The sequence below is a fragment of the Chiloscyllium plagiosum genome, unplaced genomic scaffold, assembly GCF_037043375.1.
Source record: "Chiloscyllium plagiosum isolate Xiang-an unplaced genomic scaffold, Cpla_swu_hap1 HiC_scaffold_2, whole genome shotgun sequence".
Lineage (NCBI taxonomy): Eukaryota > Metazoa > Chordata > Chondrichthyes > Orectolobiformes > Hemiscylliidae > Chiloscyllium > Chiloscyllium plagiosum.
In genome coordinates, this window is record NW_028270140.1 from 129,479,766 (window position 1) to 129,503,691 (window position 23,926).

At 39.7% G+C, this 23,926-nt stretch overlaps 1 protein-coding gene across 5 annotated transcripts in view; it reads left to right on the plus strand.

Moving 5' to 3' along the window:
* Positions 1 to 23,926, plus strand: part of acsl1a (acyl-CoA synthetase long chain family member 1a) — a 175,459-nt gene that overhangs the window by 123,151 nt on the left and 28,382 nt on the right. For 4 of the 5 annotated variants that reach the window (XM_043705794.2, XM_087973477.1, XM_043705812.2 and 1 more), the window contains 6 exons: positions 1,876 to 1,975; positions 10,397 to 10,575; positions 12,613 to 12,645; positions 19,830 to 19,881; positions 20,234 to 20,307; positions 21,448 to 21,525. In XM_043705794.2, the coding sequence (XP_043561729.1) occupies positions 1,876 to 1,975; positions 10,397 to 10,575; positions 12,613 to 12,645; positions 19,830 to 19,881; positions 20,234 to 20,307; positions 21,448 to 21,525 (516 nt within the window). Of the gene's footprint in view, positions 1 to 1,875; positions 1,976 to 10,396; positions 10,576 to 12,612; positions 12,646 to 19,829; positions 19,882 to 20,233; positions 20,308 to 21,318; positions 21,397 to 21,447; positions 21,526 to 23,926 lie in introns of all 5 variants that reach the window. The other variant, XM_043705803.2, reaches the window with a different exon arrangement.

Below are 23,926 nucleotides of genomic sequence, written 5' to 3' on the forward strand. Positions count from 1 at the left end.
CTTACAGTTCTGAAAAAAAAGCATGTTTGAAACCCACCAGATCTTATCCTTCTCTCTCCCTCCTTCCCTCACAATATGAAACTGGAAGAATATGCTTGGGATCAGACAGATAAATTGACCTCTTTGAAGGGCTCCATTAATCTCCTTTCAATCTTGAATTGCCTTGAATTTATGGTTGATATTGAACTATTGAACATTTTGGGTCTCAACCATCTGAGCAACAGTCCTAACAAACTCTGAGAAAGAGTGAGCAGCCGTAACACTTACCCTGATTTCTCATTTAATGTCAAACTTAAAGGAGATTATGTAGTAAACATTGTAGCCTCACTTTATCCAACTGTGGAAAATTGGCTTAATCAGCACATATCCATCTTCACAGTAGGGAATTATGGTCACTACCTTTTTATCAATAGATGAATAGCTGGTGAAGTGATATTAAGTGACTGTGCCCAAATGTATTTGCTCCTACATTTCCTGAATACATTGTGCAGAATAATTATTCCAAAATATTGCATTTTCTTGGTAGTATAGAACTTAGACATTTCTAAAAGAAGTTAAGACTTTGAGTTTCATCCTGCATTCATGAGATGATATGCACAAGAAATAGATTTGAATAATGGAACACCATTTTATACAGCACGAGAGAGGGTACTGATTGGCTGGAACATCATTAACATGGAGATACAACAAGGAGAGTTAACTGTTCTTCAACAGTTCTTAATCTTCATTCTCAGACCAGGTCTGGATGGATTCTGGTTGGTCGCAGTGTTGCCATAGAGTTTGACTGTCTTCTTTATGCCTTTTTGTTTTAAAAAATGCATGTATAAATTCTTTTTACCTACCTAAAACAGGATATTATGTATTTAAATATGTAGCTTCTGACGCAGACATGCATCACAATGTGAGCCTGAATGGTGATCTTAAATTGGTTTCCAGTTTAACTCTTAGCACAGTCTCATTCACAACGTGGGCAGTATGGTGGCACAGTGGTTAGCACTGCTGCCTCACAGCGCCTGAGACCCGGGTTCAATTCCCGCCTCAGGCGACTGACTGTGTGGAGTTTGCACGTTCTCCCCGTGTCTGCCGGGTGGGAGGTTTCCTCCCACCATCCAAAGATGTGCAGGTCAGGTGAATTGGCCATGCTAAATTGCCTGTAGTGTTAGGTAAGGGGTAAATGTAGGGGTATGGGTGGGTTGAGGTTCGGCGGGTGGGTTGAGGTTCGGCGGGTCAGTGTGGACTTGTTGGGTCGAAGGGCCTGTTTCCACACTGTAATGTAATATAATCTAATCTAATCTAAATTACCATCATGAAATGTGATTCTACTGTTGGATTCTGCGACTATTCTTGTATCTTCATGTCAGTGATAGCCCAACGAATCAGCAGCCTTTTCTCATGCTGTATAGAATTGAGTTCCTTTGTTCAATTCTGTTCCTTGTGTCCTAGCTCTAATGAGTGGAAGATGTAAACCAAAACCTTTGGTCTTATTTCCTTTTAACAATGATTAGTATTTTCTCTTGATCTATTTAGAATTTGTCCCAATGACAAGAACATTGCTACCACAGTTTAGTGATTCTGCACAGGTATAATTTTAATAGGAAAAATCCTGACCACAGTTGCCTTCTATGTTCAGTTTGCTCTTCATTGGTCTGTACCTGAATGATTTGTAACTATATTTAAATGTTAGTTTTTGTATTTTTAGTGTAGTTGTTAAATTGACCTCTGAGTCTATGATCAACCCATCCAACTTGCTCCAGAAGGGGTAACTACATGCCTAACAGATTGTAGTTTAAATATTTAACCATGTAATCAGTCAACTGAATGTTGATGTAGCTGAGCATGCATTTCTAATGTTAAATACTCTCCCACCCACTTTAGTGGGTTATTATTGAACAGGCCTGTTACACCTACTCCATGGTGGTGGTACCATTGTATGATACATTGGGAGATGAAGCCATTTCCTACATCTTAAACAAAGGTAGGTTTTTTTAAACAAATAATTTAATTTCATTATTTTTGAACATGCCTGTGCATTTTTTCTCACAGTTCATTCTTTCAGTTCTTGACTCTTCTTAATGGGTTGCATATTATGGAACACCTACTGAAAACATTTTCACGCACCATGAGAATGGCCAGTAGCATTGCAGAATCTCAAGGTAAATTCCCTAGTACAAATATGTGAACCTGACAAAGGACATGAAGTAGTCATACTCAACAAATGTGATTTCATCACTACGCTGTGCGCAATGACAGTTCTAAGTTTGTATCTAGAAGACCATACAAATGCTGGTGTTTCCTGGTGGACTTCTGTAAGTATGGTAACCTTAGGATTCGTCCTCATGGCTTACTGTATCCACTATGTACAGTCTACCAAAGACACACAAAAGCACTGTCTCTATACCCTCTTCTATCTACAATTGGCTCTGCACAGCATGAGTTGGCCAAATGGTTGTGGGAGCTTTTACAACCAGATGTCATTGAGTTTTCCATGTACTCCGTGAAGGATTCCTTCATAATTGCTATGACTATTACACAATTTCCATATTGAGGGCAATAGCATGTCCATGTACTCTTTTAATACTGCTTGCTTATTTACCAACATAACACTCAAAGAAACTATTGACATTTGCACCATGTCATTATGTCATAGATTCAGACACTGGTGGTACATATAGATTACAAAGTTCATCAAACTTATGAACTTTGAAACTTGTGCAGTTGAGTTAAGTTACAATGATACCATGCACACCCAAATGGATGATGTTGTCATGGGATCCTCTTTAGGGCCAGACTTTGCTAAGATCTTGATGGTTACCATGAGAAATGCATCTTTGATGGAAAGACTACTAATTTGCTACCACTTGTATATGTTAAATATGTAGATTCCATTCTGGTGATATTTGAATCTGCAGCTGCATCAAATAATTTCTTTGCATAGTTTATTAAACTTCATGCTGCCCTCAAATTTATCATTTGAAATGGAACAATCAAGTGACTTTCCTTTCCTCAGTGTGTTGGTTGAGAAGTCTGACAATGAATTCTCAACACTATCCACCAAAAGCCTGCATTCACTGGTCAACATACATGTTGAGATTTCTGTAGTTCCACACTTATATGATCAATCTTATTGGCAACCTCGTAAATAGGACCCTAGCCATTTGCTCATTGTGTAAACTTGATAGGGCATATTGATACAAACTTATGTGACAACAGATATCTAATCAAATCACCTGTGTATCATGAAAATTTAGGAAAAGATTATTTTTACCACATTTGGCTCTGAGCAGTGCAACTGGTCCAAGGTTCCTCCAAGGATCCACATACACTAAAAAGTCTGTCAAAGCATTGACGTTCAGTCATAGGTCTTTTAGGAATGCACACCAAAAGAAGAATTAACGGGAGTATTGGCCATGAACGGCACCCATATTACCTCAGATTATCCTGGAAGCTTGAACAATAGGTAAAGCTAGCTGCTTCATGTAATAAATCCATAAGTGGTGTTCTCCATTAACAGGATGTGCTGTCAAGCTAAAAGGATGCTTTGTCTACCACACAAATGAATAATGTGTGGTAGGAGTTTTAGTGCCATGAACTATATTAAACAGCACGTCCTGTTGACCATTCAGAGCAACCATCATTTTTTTATTGTCTCATGGGACATAGGCATCACTGGCTGGGTGAACATTTATTTCCCATCTCTAATTGCCAGAGAGAATGTGGTAGTGAGCTCTCATCTTAAGCTGCTTGGTGCCTGTGCTTCGATCATGCTCAACCAGCCTATACTTGCTAGCCTCAGAAAGCAGATCAGAAATGATTCTGCTGTTAGAATCATTTATTAAATAATCCAGACTGTGCTGAGAGTTACAATTCAAGAGTGTGGTGCTGGAAAAGCACAGCAGGTCATGCAGCATCCAAGAAGCAGGAGAATCGACGTTTCGGGCATGAGCCCTTCATCAGAAATTCCTGATGAAGGGCTTATGCCCGAAACGTTGATTCTCCTGCTTCTCGGATGCTGCATGACCTGCTGTGCTTTTCCACCATCACAGACTTGACTCTGATTTCCAGCATCTGCAGTCCTCACTTTCTCCCTGTGCTGAGCGTTACACCAGAAACCAAATTAAGATCATCAGCTGGGCATTCAATATGATACATTTTCATATGCTGGAAGCTACATATGTAAATACAAAGATCCTCTGTAGGCAAAAGGAATTTACGCAATGAGCATTTTTTTTAAGAAAAGGGATAATGGAGACAGTTAATCACTACTACATCGCCATGACAACACTGTGACCAATCGGAATCTACCTGATTGGTCTGAGAATTAAGATTAATAGTTACTGCATCTTCAGGTCAATGATGGCCCAGCCAATGAGGACCCTCTTCTTGATGAATAAAGTGAGTTCCTTTATTCAAGTCTGTTTCTTGCTTCCAAGTTCTGATGAGTGCAGGATGGAGAGCTTCTACTTGATATCTCCTCTTAGTACTTTTTGTACTCTCACATTTTGGCAGCTGTGAAGTTTAAGTGCACCAATTCAATGTAACAATTGATATTCCCCATGAGAAAGCAGATTAGTACACAAACATGCGAACAAAGAAACACAGTTTAAAAAGTTTTCCAAAGCAAACCCTCTTTTCAATTGAAATTTTGTTTAAATTCAAAATGTAAATTCCCGAATATTCTCTGGTGTGAAACACCTCAATTTGACAGTATATAAACTTGATGGATTGACTATGAGGTATTTGGTTGAGATAGGCAATTTTAAAATATTTTCTTCAAAGATCACTTGAATGCCACTATGTGTTTACAGTCAGCGGGGGCATATATATACAATTTAGTTATCTTTTCAGAAAGTACCCAGAAAATTGGAGGGCCACTATAAAAGCTAATAAGCAAGTTTTCTTTGTATTCATTTTATGAGGCCATTCCATTTGAGAAGGCTTATTAATTTCCAGACCATAAGGAAATAACAAGTTACCAGGCTCACTCCTATATCTCTGCAGGTTGAGTACTGCCAGAGGGACAACAGCAGAAACCTAAGAGCAAATTTCTTTCTCCCACTGCTGAGTTATGAATTAATGACCTAAAAAAGCAAGTCATTAAGGAATTATGCCACTGGAAGAATTTAGGAACACTTTGATCTAATTTGAGAATTGTTTTGCATCCTATTACTGAACTATTTGTTTTTTTTAATGTTTGCCTTTAGATTTGGCATTTGTTGCGTAGAATTCGGTCATTCAGACCAGTTAATATTAGTGTTTATCTCCACTCCAGCCTCTCCCTTCCCACCTCACCTAGAACTATTAGCAGAACCATCAATTTCTTTCTGGCTTGCACAGTTAATCTGTTTTATCTTAAATGAATCTATGCTTTACTTCAAACCCTCCTTGTTGACTTGAGTTGCACATTTTAATAACTGAGTGAAGAGGTTTCCCTCTAATTTTCTTTCAAATCCCACCATTGTCTTAAACAATTCTCTTCTGGCAATGACTGGATAATCTGGCCTTTGCGATTTGATTGAGGGATTCATACCCAGTGTCAGAATCACACATAAAGGGTCACCCATTTAAGATTTCAGGATAATAGGCCACTTATTTAACAAAGATGAGGAGGAATTTTTTCTCTGGGAGAAGATCTGTGGAATTCTTTACTGCGGAAGTCTGTTGAGGCTGCTTAAAGACTGGGATAGATTTTTAATCAGTAAGGGGATGAAGGATGTGGGGAAAAGGCAGAAAAGTGGGATTTGAACATAATTAAATCAGCCATGAGTTCATTTACTACTCTTCAAAAAAAGTACCAAATTAATAATAACTCACTCTGAGACATCTAGTGTGAAAGGCCATATATAAATGCAAATCTTTCATTTCCTTTGATCACTTAAGTAGATTTGCTGACTCCACTCACATGCAGAGGATGTTTTAAAGCAATGATGGGAATTGAAAGAAAATTAGAGAGAGAGAAATTAGACCAGATTCAAATGGTCTATGTGTGCTCCAAACATCCTATGGTCTTCATGACCAGTCAAAGGTAATAAAATCAAGTACTGATAACTCCAAATCAGTAATAATCATCCACTAGTAACAGATCTCACACGGAGCAAGAAGTTATGACAATACTATCATTATAGACATTGGCTGTAGCACACTGATCTGTGAGTCTTAAAATTTTGGGTTCAAGACAGTGTGGGTGGCACGGTGGCACAGTGGTTAGCACTGCTGCCTCACAGCGCCAGAGACCTGGGTTCAATTCTCGCCTCAGGCGATTGACTGTGTGGAGTTTGCACATTCGTCCTGTGTCTGCATGGGTTTCCTCCAGGTGCTCTGGTTTCCTCCCACAGTCCAAAGATGTGCAGGTCAGGTGAATTGGCCACGCTAAATTGCCCATAGTGTTAGGTGAAAGGGGTAAATGTAGAGGTATGGGTGGTTTGCGCATTGGCGGGTCAGAGTGGACTTGTTGGGCTGAAGGGCCTGTTTCCACACTGTAAGTAATCTAAGTAAGACCTGATCCAGGACTTGAGCTCAACACAATACAAAAGGCAACTTTCTTCAGTTTCCAAAGAAGTCATTGGCCTTGAAACATTATTTGTTTCATTCTCTACAGCTCCTTCTGGACCTGCTGAGTTTCTCAAGCATTTTCCATTTTTACCTTTGAACGGATGTTGCACTGTTGGAGGGGCATTTTTTAGGTGAAACTTTAAATCGAAGTTCTCGGGTGACTGCAAAAGAGCCCAAGGCATTGCTTTGAAGTTATCCCTTACATCCTGGCCAATATCAATTTCTCAATCAACATCACAAACAATACTTATCACAATAGTTGTGGAAGTTGCTATGCAGCAATTGGTTGCTGCGTTTCCTGCATCACACCACAACTATACGTCAAAAGCACCCAACTGGCTGTTTACAGGGTACCAAGGGATGTACGGTAGTTATCAAAGTCTCTTTCTAAATGCAGCCCTTCCTTTTCCAGACAAGAGAAGAAATGATTATTTTCACACCATACTAATTTGCACATCCCAAGGAAACTGCAAACTTATTATAAACAATGATCTTAAAGCCACCTGTATACGTTCACTGAACTCCTGGTATCATTCTATTCTTGCATCCTCACACTGAGATTGAATTTTACCATGCCTTTCTCAATGCATTTCATTCTATAAATAAAACATTAAAAATATTTGGGCTGCATTTTCCCACTGGAGGCTGGAAACAGGCATTGCTTTGGTTTTTAAATTAGGAGCCTAACCCTGGTGGGAGCCTGACTGAGTTTCAGATTTTGCCACGACAGCCCCTAATTGGTGGGCGGCACGGTGGCACAGTGGTTAGCACTGCTGCCTCGCAGCGCCAGAGACCCGGGTTCAATTCCCGCCTCAGGCGACTGACTGTGTGGAGTTTGCACATTCTCCCCGTGTCTGCGTGGGTTTCCTCCGGGTGCTCCGGTTTCCTCCCACAGTCCAAAGATGTGCAGGTTAGGTGAATTGGCCATGCTAAATTGCCCGTAGTGTTGGGTAAGGGGCAAATGTAGGGGTATGGGTGGGTTGCGCTTCGGCGGGTCAGTGTGGACTTGTTGGGCCGAAGGGCCTGTTTCCACACTGTAATGTAATCTAATCTAATTGGGTTGGAGACAGGTTGTGTGTCTAATTAAAGCTGAGGTTGAGGCAGGTTGTAAATGACCATGGCAGGGATCAGGCTGCTGCAGGTACTAATGGAGAGAGTTTGTGCCAAAGTCTGCCACTGCACCATAGGGAGCTGAGAAGGCAAAGGGAGCACCAAAAGATACAGGGGTAGAATTTTGCCATTCAGCCCAAAGAGTCCGCTCTGCTACTTAATCAAGGCTGAAATGATTCTTAACCCCATTCTCCTGCCTTCTCCCTCTTGATCTCCTGACTAAGCAAGAACCTATCTATTTCTGTCTTAAATGCACTCAATGGCCCTCACAGCCCTGTCAACATGAGTTCCACAGATTAACCACCCTCTAGTTCAAGAAACTCCTACTCATCACAGTTCTATAGGGTTGTCCCTTTACTCTGAGGCTATGCTCTCAGGCCCTAGTCTCTCCTACCAGTGGAAACAAGTTCTCCACATCCAGTCTATCCAGGCCTCTCAGTATTCTGTATGTTTCAATCAGATCAGCCCTCATCTTTCTAGACTCCACTGAGTACAGATCCAGAGTCCTCAACCACTCATAATATCACTAGCTCTTCATCCCAGGATCATTCTTGTAAACCTTCTCTGGACCCTCTCCAATAAAATACAGAGCCCAAAACTGCTCTCACTATTCCAAATGTGGTCTGTTCAGAGCTTTATAGAGTCTCAGCAATACATCTCTGCTCTTGTATTCTCGCTTTGAAATGAATGCTAACACTACATTTCTCTTCCTAACTGTCAACTGAACCTGCATGCTAACCTCAATAGAATGCTGAATTAGGACACCCATGTCCCTTAGAGCTTCACATTTCTGAAGCCTTTCTCTGTTTACAACATAGTTTTTGTCTCCATTCTTTCTACTGAAGTGTATAACCTCACACTTTTGCACATTGTATTCCATTCACCACTTTTTTGCTCACTCTCCTAGCCTGTCCAAGTCCTTCTCGTGCTTATCCTTCCTAATGAAGGCTGCTGCTGCTAACTTCTGGTGGCCTTGATTTCTGAAAACTCAATGTGTATTTCTCAGCGGCAATCTTCCTGGTGCTTGCGTAGAATCCAAATAATTAGACAATAGACAATAGGTGCAGGAGTAGGCCATTCTGCCCTTCGAACCATTGCTGATCATCCTTAATCAGTATCCTGTTCCTGCCTTATCTCCATAACCCTTGATTCCACTATCCTTGAGAGCTCTATCCAACTCTTTCTTAAATGAATCCAGAGACTGGGCCTCCACTGCCCTCTGGGGCAGAGCATTCCACACAGCCACCACTCTCTGGGTGAAGAAGTTTCTCCTCATCTCTGTCCTAAATGGTCTACCCCGTATTTTTAAGCTGTGTCCTCTGGTTCAGCACTCACCCATCAGCGGAAACATGTTTCCTGCCTCCAGAGTGTCCAATCCTCTAATAATCTTATATGTCTCATCAGATCCGCTCTCAGTCTTCTAAACTCAAGGATATACAAGCCCAGTTGCTCCAGTCTTTCAGTGTAAGGCAATCCCGCCATTCCAGGAATTGACCTCGTGAACCTACGCTGCACTCCCTCAATAGCCAGAATGTCTTTCCTCAAATTTGGAGACCAGAACTGCACACAATACTCCAGGTGTGGTCTCACCAGGGCCCTGTACAGCTGCAGAAGAACCTCTTTGCTTCTATACTCAATTCCTCTTGTTATGAAGGCCAGCATGCTATTAGCCTTCTTCACTACCTGCTGTACCTGCATGCTTACCTTCATTGACTGGTGTACAAGAACACCCAGATCTCTCTGTACTGCCCCTTTACCTAAATTGATTCCTGTTCTTGCCACCAAAGTGGATAACCATACATTTATCCACATTAACTGCATCTGCCATGCATCTGACCACTCGCCTAACTTGTCCAGGTCACCCTGTAATCTCCTAACATCCTCATCACATTTCACCCTGCCACCCAGCTTAATATCATCAGCAAATTTGCTAATGGTATTGCTAATACCATCTTCTATATCATTAACATATATTGTAAAAAGCTGTGGTCCCAGTACTGATCCCTACGGTACCCCACTGGTCACTGCCTGCCATTCCGAAATGGAGCCGTTTATCACTATTGTCTCCAATATTCCAGTGCCCATGCCATGCTAAGAGGGTGACGACCATCTGAACTGACAAAGTTCTTAATTTGGCTACTCCCTAATACGTAATGATACTTTAAATGCAAAGAGGTTAGCCCTTTAAACTTTCAAAAACAATTTTTGCTTTCCTTTTAAATCCCCTCCTGCCTTCATGACATGCCTCACTTCCATCCATCTGACCTGGCATCAAACAATTGCTTAACTCCTGATCTTACCACAGTTGCACCTACAATGATCATGCACTTCTCCCACCTAGGCCTTGCAGTAACATTATGATTTCTTTTCAAAACATAGTTATTCATGACAGTTTCTGAAAATGTTACTGAGATGAAATTATACTTTCGGTACGCCATCAAATGAAGTTAGAATACCATGAACATAATCCTTTGTGGATCATTAAAATTAAATGGCTCACACAGGTATTTCTCAGGACATTAGGCCTACAAATGCATTTCTGTAACCAATGCATTCCTTAACTTCTCAAAGAATCATTTGATATGAATGCCACAGGAGTGTTTTATGTATATATAAAAAATGCTCCTATGTTATTCATATCAAATATAGATACATGTTGAAAGTATATCTTTATTGCCACTTCATCTTCCCCCTTGTACTTAAATAAGTAATTAACCAGATACCTCTTTATTCTTAGCGGATATTGCAATTGTATTCTGTGACACACAAGCCAAAGCAGAATCTGTATTAAACAGTGTGGAAAGTAAGCAAACGCCAGATGTTAAGATCATCATTATCATGGATCCTTTTGGAACTGAGCTAAAGCAACGAGGAATTAACAGTGGAGTTGAAATTGTATCTTTGAAGACAATTGAGGTGAGGTGCCAAGAACAATCCAGTGTTCTTATTTGCGGGCTGTATAAACAGCATACAATGTTCTAATTTAGTGCAGTGTAGAGATGAATGGTAAATTCACCCAGCCTCTTCTGTTCATGAAACCTTATGTGGTTATGTAAGTTCACAATTTCAAATAATGGATTACAATAGCAACAAGTATTTATATGAAAACCTCTAACTTTGGTCAAACAACTAAAGCAGTTCAGAGGAGTATTATAAACTCTTAATGAGTACACCATAGAGTGGGGCATTTGAGTTTGCAGTAGCTATCTGTAAGATGAATTTAGCTAGTCCTATACCCTACAGGTCTGGTACACATGTAACTCTCCTGTTTATGTCCCTAAGCATCCTCACCCCTACTCTTAAAATAATTTTTCATAGGATGTGGGTATCACTTCACAAGGATTTATTGCCTGTCCCTAATGATCCAGATATCAGATCAGAGTCAATGACATTGCTGGAGATGTTTTCTGTAGGTCATCTCTAGGCCAGACTGTGTAAGGTTAGCAGATTTCCTTCTGTTTGTGAGCCAGATGGGTTTTTACAGTAATTGATAGTGGTGACATGATCATCATTAGGCTAGTTTTTAATTCCAGGCATTTTTTTCAAAATTTAAATTTCACCCGCTACCATGTATTCAAATCTACCTCAGGGGAGAAATGTTAAACATTAGGGCCCATAGGTTTAAGGTGAGGTGGGGAGCAAGTTTAAAGGAGATGTGCAAGGTAAGTTTTTTTTAAAAGGAAAGTGGTAGGTGCCTGGAATGAGCTGCCAAGGGAGGTTGTAGAAATAGAATCAATAGAAAAGTTTAAGAGGCCATTAGACATATACGGGAACAGGCAGGCAATAGAGGAATACAGACCACATGCAGGCAAATGTGATTAGTTTGGAATGGCATCATGGTTGGCACAGACATAGTGAGCTGAGGGGTCTGTTCCTGTACTGTACTGTTCTATGTCTGTTAAACATAAACCTGTGGTCCTGGATTCATGGTCTATTGATATTCCCATTATGCCATTGCTTCCCCATCTATTTTACTTTGTACGAGATATATTCAAAGGCATCAGGGCAAATGACCAATAGCTTGGCCAAAGGAGTAATTTTGCAGGAGCATCTTGAGGGGACAATTCTAGAACCTGGGCCCCGGGAACCTCTTTGCACACCTTAGTGATGGGATGGATTAAAATGGAGGTTATTAAAAGGCCAGAGTTAATGGAGGGCAGGTGACATGGAGAGATGTAGGACTGGAGAAAATTGCAGAGATTCGGAAAGGTGATTCCAAGATTAGATTTGGAAATGAGTATAAGTATTATAATATCTTAGCATTGTTTAAACGAGAATCATTAGTTGTCAGTGCACACTTAAATGATGGATGATCATACTTCGTGTGAGTTAAGACTAGGTAGCAGAATCTTAGAGAACCTCAAATTTATAAAGTGTTCAGCATAGGAGATCAATCAATTATGCCTGGCAATAGTCAACTCTAGAGTTAACAAAAGTATAATTTGAGGATTTCAACACCAGATTAGCTGAAACAGGGTGGAATTGCTCGATGCAACAGTCTTAGTCATGGTGCAGATGTGAAATTAGCATCTCAGCCTGGGATCAAATTGATTGTGGGTCATTTTGAATCATAGAGTCATACAGCATGCAAACCAGACAAATATTGCAATCGTTAGTTCTCTGATTACTCAGTGAGGGCAGGTGAATATCACTGTTGGTGTAAAAGAAATATCTCCATTTTCCACCTTGCAAAAGTTATTGTGTTAATAATGGTTTACATTTCTGACTTCCATAAATATACAAACAGTAGATTATCTATTGAATAAGATTTGAAGGATGAATTAGTAGCTTGCTTTCAGATGAATATGCGGGATATGGGTCCAAAGGCAAAATTGTGCTATTTATAAAACAAACATATGGAATATACACCTGATTTATTAAATATCGATGATTTGCATGCCAGAAATTAAATCATTACTTCAAATTTATCATTCATTTTTATTTTACCCCTAGTATGCTGGAAGAGATCAAAAATGGAAGCCAAAAGTAAGTAAATTTTAATTCTATCCATCGTTCAGGATTAACGTAGGAGCTGCTAATCATTGGACAGTATTCCTGTAATTTTTATTTGGGAAACTGGATAAATGTATTTTACTTAACCCTTGAGTTTTGGGGATGTAACTTTAAATTTGTTTCTTTTTATTCACCAATGGATGTGTGTGTCACTGGCAAGGCAAGCATTTCTTGCTCATCTGTAATTATCCTTCTACAAGATTACGATTATGAAGTTTTGTAACACTGTTATATTTTGGGACTATCTTTAAATTTGGTATAAAATAAAAGGATTCAAGTGGCTTGTCCTGAATTCTGACTGACAGAAAGCCTGGCTTTGATTTTTAGAGATTAATTGGGGCCCAGATTGTTTTACTGAGAAGAGAATGCAAAGTTTATGCTTGGAAACAATGGCAGCAGCATGTGTATTCACAATGGTTACACCAGTTGGATCCAAGATGGCGGCAGACTAGGAGCTGGAGCTCATCCGCTCTGTCCGTTACTTTTCTTTATCCTCTCTTCATGTTTTTTTTCTTTCTTCTTACCTTCTGTCCTTGGGCGGCATCGGCGATGTCCGGGGTGAGGCCAGTGCAGACTTCAGGCCTCATTGCGGACTCCCAACCTTCAACCAGGAGGTGAAGTCAGTGTGGACTTCCAGGTTTGAGAGCCTCAAGGTATAACTCAGCAGTGACTGGAGGCGAGGTCCCGGCCTGGACACCTCTGCTCTTCTTCTCTGCTTGGAATGACTGTAATTCTGCACTTCTTACTACTTTATTCTTCTAATTTATTCCTAAGGTTTTGTACCTACCAAATGGTTACGTTGTAAATTTTTCACTGTACTCGTGTACATGTGACAATAAACCTAATTCTGATTCTAGCTCTAGAAAAGTGGTGATAATGTTGGATTGTAAATAATTGTGTTTTTAAATAGTTAATTTTGTTCTGCAAAGAAGGGACTAGGCTCTTGCATACAATCCATCAGCATCTCTACCTGGATCAAGGCCCATGTTGTTCATGTTGCCATGGAAATTGGCTTTGAAAGAGCAAATGTTGTAAACTTGAAGACAGAGTTAATCTTCCAGGATTTGGCAGCGTGAGAGCAGCAAGAAGTTGTGGCTTGTTTTGCAGGAATGCAAGGAACTTCCATTTGGAAAGACTAAACTCGCCAGGAGTTAGAATGAGACTGGAAGATTGCCTACTGTAACCTAGATGGTAAAGTCACCAGAAACACTTGAACTGTGACAGACAATTCAGGAGTGAAGAGTTTCCAGTCCAGCAAAGGAAAAGATTGGAAGTACAAATGATTTTGGACCAATTTTGGGAAAATTGAATATCTGGACTGTACAATATGTATCTCATGGGTTTTTCCAGGTGTTGTGTGAAATGTTCTGTTTTGTACTTGAAAATATAGGTTTCCTACAAAAGTTGAAGTTATCAGGCTTCACCTTGTTAAACCACTGTATACCATGTGCCTTATGAACATCCATGGTGCTTTTGGGGACGGAGTTGCACAGATTTTAATCCAATAGCAGTAAAGTCATCAGCTCAGATAACCAGCAAACAGCAGGGATGAGCTGAAGATTTAACAGCCCTACAAGAACAATTTATGTGACAATGACAGAACATTCCAGTGAATGGTAAAAGCATTCAGCATGGTAAGAGATATACAGGAGTTAGCAACTCCCTGGAGAAGGAGAATTAGTAACTCCATGAAGTGGTGGGCTGTGAGAACTAGCTTAAATCTGACATCTATGTTGTGCAAACAGATGTTGGAGGTGGCGAGATTAAAGCTTAAAATCCCCAGTAGGCTAGGAAAGTCTTTGAAATGGCATGGTATTCTAGGCTAGAAAAATGAGAAAACAAATCACTGAAAACTCAGACTGAATGTTGCCGCCCAGTGAACAGATCCCAAGAAATGGATGTAAAGGGATTGATAGAAACATCAATCCAAGCTGCAAATCTGAGATGTCACAAAGCCTGTAATTAAAGTGATCATCAGAAACAAAAACTGCAGTTCTGAGGAAAGGTCGCCGGACTCAAATCATTAACTCTGATTTCTCTTCGCAGACACTGCCAGACCTGCTGAGCATTTCAGAAACTTGTGTTTTTGTTTCTGATTTACAGCATCTGCAGTTGTTTCAATTTTTATTTACTGAAGTGATAATGTTGGGCAGTTTCAAAGCCTGAGCAAACCTGATCTAATGGAGACAGACTTTATTTAGGCTGCGGTAAAGATCCTTCAAAAGAGAGATTTAAACCATATGGTTTGGGCATAACCATTGAGTACAGCATTAGTTGAAGTTGAAATTGTTTATTAAAGCCATGAACAGTGAGATTCAAACAGTAAATATGCAGAAAATGAATAATCTATTTTATTTAGATTAGATTCCCGACAGTGTGGAAACAGGCTCTTCGGCCCAACCAGTCCACACCAACCCTCCGCAGAGTAACCCACCCAGACCCATTTCCCGCTGACTAATGCACCTAACACTATGGACAATTTAGCATGGCCAATTCACCTGACCTGCACATCTTTGGATTGTGGGAGGAAACTGGAGCACCTGGAGGAACCCACGCAGACACTGGGAGAATGTGCAAACTCCACACAGACAATCGCCCAAGGCTGGGATTGAACCCGGGTCCCTGGCGCTGTGAGGCAGCAGTGCTAACCACTGAGCCACCGTGCTGCCCATTAGAAGTCTTCTAACATTTAGAAAGGGTGGGAATGGTCCATTTTAGCTATAAATCACAGGGAAACACTTCTATGCAACATCAAAGCACAGCAGAACTGCTATTACTTTAAAATAAAAGTCTTCTAACATAGCAAAATATATAATCATATTAGGGAGACATGGCATCTGAAGTACTACTTCCAGAAAGGCTCAGTTTCAGTGATGAGCCAAATAGAATACAATTCTGGAGAAAACAGTTTCTGAAGTAAATATCTTCCAAATTGGATACAAAATCAGAAAGTGAACAAGTACATACACTTCTCTATACAACTGGGAGATAAGCTGATGAGTTTACAGCTCATTAAAGGGTTTAAGAAGCACCAGCAGCTTTTGAACAGATGCTGAAAGCCTTTGACAATCACTTCAACCTATGAACTAATAAAATTCTTCAAAGAGCAAGACACGATAGAAAAATATTATCATCCAATGAAATTTATTGATGATTTCATTCACGATTTCTATGGATTAGTGTATTATTGAATTCCAAATATGATGACTTCAAGTCCGAATTCTTAGATAGAATTGTTGTTATGTCTTTGTCAGATTTATTGCAATTCAAGGAAGCTGATGCTAGAGCGACCCATTCAGATGGTGACTAGGTAGAAATCCAGAAGCAATTTGGATCAACAGAGGAGAAGATCAACCATATTTCAGGAGATCTGTGTAATCCATTCAGTTCTTAAGATATAAAACCATAAATGACATGTGTGAAAAACTAGTAGAGTGATTAGGACAGGTACCAACACTAAAAATTCTCGTCAGTGCTGTGAAGCAAAGAAACCTCACAGGCACAGGAAATATCCACCTATTAAAAGTGCATGCTTATTCTGTCATACAATATTTTGCTTTCAGAAAATATGCAAAAGTGGAACACTGTTTCAGAAGAACAAGAAATCAAAGGATGCTGCATATATCCTGTTAATGAGATAGAACAATCTACAAATGAAGGAAAATCGTTTTATCTAAATTTTATATTCTCACAAGCTGATATTTTTGTCAATAGTCATCTCTCAAATTTCAAGTGAGACGCTAGTACGAGTGTCATTATATTATTAAATCATGTTAAATCATGGTCTACAGCCAAGAACAAAGCAACTACATAGTCAAGAAATCACAGCAGTTAAGATTAATGGTATGTTACAAGCAACTCTCCAATATAGGGGACTCCCAAGTAGCAGAAATTTTATACACACTTCCCAAACAAGAATTCTTGCTCTTGAGTAAGTTTTAAAATCACACAACACCAGGTTATATCTAACAGGTTCATTTGGAAGCATTAGCTTTCGGAGTGCTGCTCCTTCATCAGGAAGCTTTGGAAGAGGATCCTAAGGCACAGAATATATAGCAAAATATTGTGGTGTCATGCAACTGTAAGGATATATTGAACAAACCCAGATTGCTGTTAAGTCTTTCATCTTTTATAATGGGTTGCAGGTTTCAGTTCATGAATATGTAAATCCCAGAACTTCTTTCAAGTCACAATCTCGGGATAACCTAAAGTTTTATAAAATAAAGGTGACATCTCAGCTCAGACAATACATTAAAGGTGTGAGGTTAGAGTCTGTCTGTATCCCAATCTTGAGTCAGACTGGTTCTACTTCCAGAGTAGGAATTTATAAAATTGACTGCCTGCAGATTGTGCACTTTTTGAGCAATATAGAATGTATCTCCAAATACAAATTCACCCCATAGACTTAGACTTATATGTGTGTGTAGGTCAATGAGAGAGACTGAGTGAGTGTGTGCATGTGAGTGTGAGTGCACATGAGAGTGTGTGTATGCTTGGTAAAGTGGGATGGAGTTTACGCCTGTTGAGAGGGTGCGTGCATGGGTATGAGTGTGGGAGGTGTATATGTGTGTGTATGAGAGAGAGGGTATGTATGAGAAAGCGTCTGTGTGAGTGTGAGAGTATGTAAGATTGTATGAGACACTGTATAGTGTAGTGGGCCCCCCCCATGTATTGTGACGTGCTTTCTCTCTCTCTCTCTCTCTCTCTCACACTCACACACTCACACACACATATGGATGCGCGCACACATATAAGTCTATGGGGAGAATTTATATTTGCAGTTACATTCTATTTTACTCAAAACCCGCACAATCTATGGGCAGTCAATGCAGACAGTCAACCCATGTAATATTTTATAAATTCCTACTTTGGAAATAGGGGCGGCATGATGGCTCAGTGGTTAGCACTGCTGCCTCAAGTATCAGGGACCCGGGTTCAATTCCTGCCTCGGGCAACTGTCTGTGTGGAGTTTGCACATTCTCCCTGTGTCTGCGTAGGTTTCTTCTGGGTGGTCCGGTTTCCTCCCACAGTACAAAGATGTGCAGGTCAGGTGAATTAGCCATGGTAAATTTCCCGTAGTGTTAGTCAGGAGTAAATGTAGGGGAATGGGTCTGGATGGGTTGCTCTTCGGAGGGTCGGTGTGGATTTGTTGGGCTGAAGGGCCTGTTTCCACACTGTAGGGAATCTAATCTAATCTAAATTTTAAAAATCTTAAACCTGTCTGACTCAAGATTGGCATACAGACAGACTCTGACCTCACAGCTTTTAATGCATTGTCTGAGCTGAGATGTCACCTTTTTTAAATGAAACCTTCAGTTTATCTCGAGAATGTGACTTAAAAGAAGTTCTGAGATTTACGTATTAATGAACCAAAACTTGCAACCAGTTCTAAAAGAAGCGTCATGCAACTGAAATGATAATTTTTTGCTATAAATTCTGTGTCTTATGATTCTCTTCCAAAGCTACCTGATAACGGAGCAGCATTCTGAAAGTTAGTACTTCCAAATAAACCTGTTGGACTATAACATAGTGTTGTGCAATTTTTAACTTTGTCCACCCCGGTCTAACACGAACACCTCCACATCATGCTCTTGAGTAGGAAGTTGTGTCTTGACCTCAATCAATACTGGAAGGGGTTGAACCACGTAAGCCTAAGGAATAACATGTCAAGAAGCAACCAGTATAAATGACAGCAGTAGAAGATTTCATAAGGCTCCTAGACCCATGACAGAACTTAAACAAGAATCAAGATCTATTGGGATTAGTTGTGTTTGTGTCGGAAATTTGTTTCATACTGCCAACAGTATTGGCACAAATATTTTCCACTGCTATTAACACTGAAGAACACTCAACCTGCAAGAGTCAGTAAGGTTTGCAAGGAGAAATAAGCTAAACAAGAGCCAGTGAACATTGTACGCCACTTGAATCAATTGACAAATCTATATCTGATGTAACTCCGAGTGCAATACCATTTGGTGGAACAAGTAACTATGACAGGTTTAATTTTCATGTTAGATGCTTAGGTGACTCAGAAGAGGTGAGTTCAAGCAGAATATTACCTTCCCAGGAAGAATCCTGGGATCGTGTAAAGCGAGAAGCTAACCTTAAATAGTAGAACTGAAGAAATGTACACATTGGTATCACCAATAATATAATCACTGAAAGCGAATGAGAGAATCTAGAGTAACCAATATGTTGAAGTAGAATGTTTACATGCTTCAACACAAACCTGCAGATGGGTTCAGAGATAAATTCTGCTGACACAGATTGAAGATATGATGTATACAACTCCATGAAAATCCACTGACAAGGGACAGCCATTATCCAATGATGTAGGATACTGCAAAGATGAAATAGCTATTTCAGCAGTTAAGTAAGTTGGACACAATCCACAGTCTTTACTGCTAACTCAGGGGTAGGAGAATTTATTGGAAGATCCTGGGGAGCAGAGGAATTGCCCATCGGAAGTTCAAACTCTCTGACCAGTTCTCACGGAATCCTTGCACTGGGACTTGCAAGGAAGTAATTTTGAACCTACTTAATATCTGGAGAGTTGAGGCTTCGGTCCAATATTTCATTCACAGGATGGCATCTCCAACGATGGAACGTTCCTTCACCACTTTACTGAAGGTGCAGCCTATATTGTGTTCCTTGTTGGTTAAAATTATAGTTGCCATTGTTCCACTTTTGGAGAGAAACAAATGGTGGTGGATTTAATCTGAGGGTCACCACATCTCCGGTGAGGTTGAAAATGTGAGTCCTAATGGAAACTTCAGCCAGTACAGAATTTGAACTCCCTCTGCTGGTGTCACTCTGTGTCACAAGTCAGCTGTTGAGCCAACTGAGCTAACTGATACCCAGTCCTGAATGGGTATACTTTTGTAACAATCTGACATGTAGTAGTTCAAATATCCTTAATTTTTGGCTACTTATAAATGTGGGTGTTTTGCCTGTTTTGACAATAGCACTGTGGGTTTCTGCACCAGTTGAACTCTAGTAGTTCATGAAGGTGGGCCACATTCTTTAATGCATCCAGGTCCTCAATCACTGGCTTTGTCCTCAATGCCTACGGACCATTTAAAAAGTGAAAGAAACATGAGACTGGAGATTTTCGTCAAGACATTTTTTATATAACCTGTTGTTTTCTTTCTTTGTAGCCACCGCAACCTGGTGACTTAGCTGTTATTTGTTTCACAAGTGGAACCACAGGCAAGTACTACTGGAATTGATGAGTCATTTTCTGCTTTTTCTCAGTGGATATTCCCAGTTTCCAAGGTCAATATGCTGTTTCCATTGGCAACAAAAATCATAAAACTGCATTCAGAGTTAAACAGCTATGGATGTCCCAATTATTTTTCATACTTCACCCAAATTAGTTTTGTGCTGAAAATACATAAAAAAACATTTCGGCATTTTATAGTTCATTGTGTCATATCTACTTAATGCCTCTTCTCTTAAAATAATTGAAAGATACATTTCCTATTTCATCATGTTTGGCTCTGACTCTAACAGTGGCCTGATGTTGATTTTATGAGTTAATGGATCATTGTTCCCCTTCCAGGCAATCCTAAAGGGGCAATGCTGACGCATAGAAACATCGTGTCTAATTTCTCTGCATTTGTGAAAGTCACAGAGGTAAACACCAGGTGCTATCATCATGCCCTGTATTTCAAAATAGCATCTGTATTTTGTGTTTTTTTTTAATGATGTGCAGGTGTCATTTTAAATTGATTTGTTAGGTATGATATTTTTAAGAGAGCATGAACAATAATTAATGTGAAAATGATTTTATATTGCATTTCAAAAGTGCCTTCTTGCTTGATTTATTATTGTCACGTGTACTGACATACAATTAAATTTTATCTTTATTTACTTGGCATTTCAAGTGGTGAATTTGATATCCCTTGGATCCCACACTCTCTCCTGTGGCATTAAATGTTTAATGAGTTGCTTGTTTTATAGAGTGCTCTTTTCTTCAAGCGAGTAACATTAATTGTAAAGCAGTCAAAGCTAGTATTGCAAGAACTGCTATGAAGTTTCTGTGAACATCACTTCACAATTCTGATGAAAGTGATTCCAGAAGGGAAAATTTCTGATTAAACTGTTTCTGCTGGTCAATGAATTGGTGACTAATGGGCATAAATATATTATCACCAGCAAAAGAATGATTGAAAAGTTGGAATAAATTATTGCGATTATGTTATTGCCCCATGGAATGCCATGCCAAAAGCAGAGCCTGTCACAGTTTTTAAAAGAAAAGTTCTTAAATATTTAGAAATAGGTGACAAATGAGATGAAGCGATACTTTTAGATATGATAGCTGTGTTGAACTGGACACTCTCTCTGTGCCTCAGAATTCTCTGATTCTAAGAATGTACTTAAAATTTTATGTAAAGTAAACAGTAGGCAGTAGCTTATGTATTAAAGGACTTTTTTTTATATTAATATGCTGAGTCAGTGATACTGTTAAGTTTAATGATTTAACAATATGACTAAGAAGTATGGAGAACTTCAGATTTAAGTTTTTTAAGATTTCTTTTTTCTGTGCTTTGATTTTTTTACTCTAAATTTAAACATGGGTGTACCTATCTTATCCTATCTTCTTTCCTTTCACTTCATTATCTATCATCCTCCATAATCTTGCAGAATGTGAATGTCCCAACTCCAGATGATACTCTAATCTCTTTCCTGCCTCTGGGTCATATGTTTGAAAGATTGGTGGAGGTAGGTCTGTTTTATTAACTCAAACCTGAGTTGTGTGTTGTGTCTTTACAGGGGCAATGGGTGGCATCACCCTCTGACATACACATTTCCTATTTACCACTTGCACACATGTTTGAACGCTTGGTGCAGGTAAGATAAAAAACTTCAGAAATCTAAACCATATTTCAAAGCATAGAATAGTTATGAGAGATGGTGGTGTAGTGGTAATATCAGTGGTCTAATAATCTAGAGACACAGACTAATGTTAACAATGAGATTGGCACAAATATTTTCCTCTACTCACCATTGTTAGCTTTGAATGCTACCATGGCAAAAATTTGAAGAAAATAAGAAAATCTGGGTTTTTTTTCACAAAGCTCATCTAATAGTGACCATTATCAGTTGTCATAAAATCTCATTTATTTCCTTAATGTTCCTTAAGGAAGGAAATCTGTTGTCCTTACGTGGTCTGCTCTACATGTGACTCCAGACAAACAATAGTCATAGAGCCTAGAGATGTACAGTACGGAAACAGATCTTTGGCCCAACTCGTCCATGCTGACCAGATATCCCAACCCAACCTAGTCCCACCTGCCAGCACTTGGCCCATATCCCTCCAAACCCTTCCTATTTATATACCCATCCAGATGCCTTTTAAATATTGCAATTGTACCAGCCTCCACCACTTCCTCTGGCAGCTCATTCCACACACGCACCACCCTCTGAGTGAAAAAGTTGCCCCTTAGGTCTCTTTCATATCTTTCCCCTCTCACCCTAAACCTATGCCCTCCAGTTCTGGACTCCCCCATCCCAGGGAAAAGACTTAGTCTATTTATCTTATCCATGCCCCTGATGATTTTATAAACTTCTATAAGGTTACCCGTCAGCCTCCGACTTTCCAGGGAAAACAGCCCTAGCCTATTCATCCTCTTCCTATAACTCAAATCTTCCAACCCTGGCAACAACCTTGTAAATATTTTCTGAACCCTTTCAAGTTTCACAACATCTTTCCAATAGGAAGGAGACCAGAATTGCATGGAATATTCCAACAGTGGCCTAACCAATGTCCTGTACAGCCGCAACATGACCTCCCACCTCGTGTACTCAATACTCTGACCAATAAAGGAAAGCATACCAAACGCCGCCTTCACTATCCGATCTACCTGAGACTCCACTTTCAAGGATCTATGAACCTGCACCCCGAGGTCTCTTTGTTCAGCAACACTCCCTAGAACCTTACCATTAAGTGTATAAGTCCTGCTAAGATTTGCTTTCCCAAAATGCAGCACCTCGCATTTATCTAAATTGAACTCCATCTGCCACTTCTTCGCCCATTGACCCATCTGGTCCAGATCCTGTTGTAATCTGAGGTAATCTTCACTGTCCACGACACCTCCAATTTTGGTGTCATCAGCAAACTTACTAACTATACCTCTTATACTCACATCCAAATGATTTATAAAAATGATGAAAAGTAGTAGACTCAATACCGATCCTTGAGACACTCTATTGGTCACAGACCTCCAGTCTGAAAAACAACCCTCCACCACCGCCCTCTGTCTTCTACCTTTGAGCCAGTTCTGTATCCAAATGGCTAGTTCTCCCTGTATTCCATGAGATCCAACCTTGCTAACCCATCTCCCATGGGGAACCTTGTCGGAAGCCTTACTGAAGTGAATATAGATCACATCTACTGTGGTTGACTCTTAACTGCTCTCTGAAATGATGTAGCAAGGCACCCAGTTCAAGGGCAACTAGGGATGAGAAGTAATGCCACACCCATTTCCCATACAAGAATAAAAACATAGTTAAAGCTGAAAAATGTTTTACTGGAAAAGCGCAGCAGGTTAGGCAGCGTCCAAGGAGCAGGAGAATCAATGTTTCGGGCATGAGCCCTTCTTCAGGAATCTATAAACATAGTTAAGAAAGTCGTGCTCAATTCGCTGTAGCAGTTGGTAATAATATTTGCATATTATTTGGTTTTCATTCTGTCGTGACAGAATATGACCAAACTTCAGCTTTGCAGCAGTTTAAATCCATAGTGATAGGCCAGTAAATTTTACCTTTCAGGTCTATATAGTAATTGAATCAATGCTACATTTAATGTAATACTGGTAGTTCTGCTATAATGCGTGTTTTGTTAACGAGAATTCACTGTAACGTGAATGACAAGTTGGAGGCACTGTTTCTAAAGTGTGAACTTTTAAAATGTGTGTTGGCTGTAACATGATTACATTGCCAATTCAAAGTGCTGTTTCTAAAGCACGATTTTTCTATAATGGAGGGTTGCACAAGAATGCAACCATCGTGTTGTAGAAGAACTTCCTGTACCTCAAGTATGTAGCTCCAGTGAATTCCCTGTATGGTCAAAGAATAATAAAGGCATCATATAGAGAAACAAAAATTCATAACTGAAATATTTTGTGTATGAGTTTCATACAACGTTAAATCAGAAAGTTGGCACATTAACTTCAAAAATATATTTTGTTTGGCAGGCTGTTCCACTTCTATATCCTCCTGCCTTCTCACCTTAACTTTTAATACTTGCTCA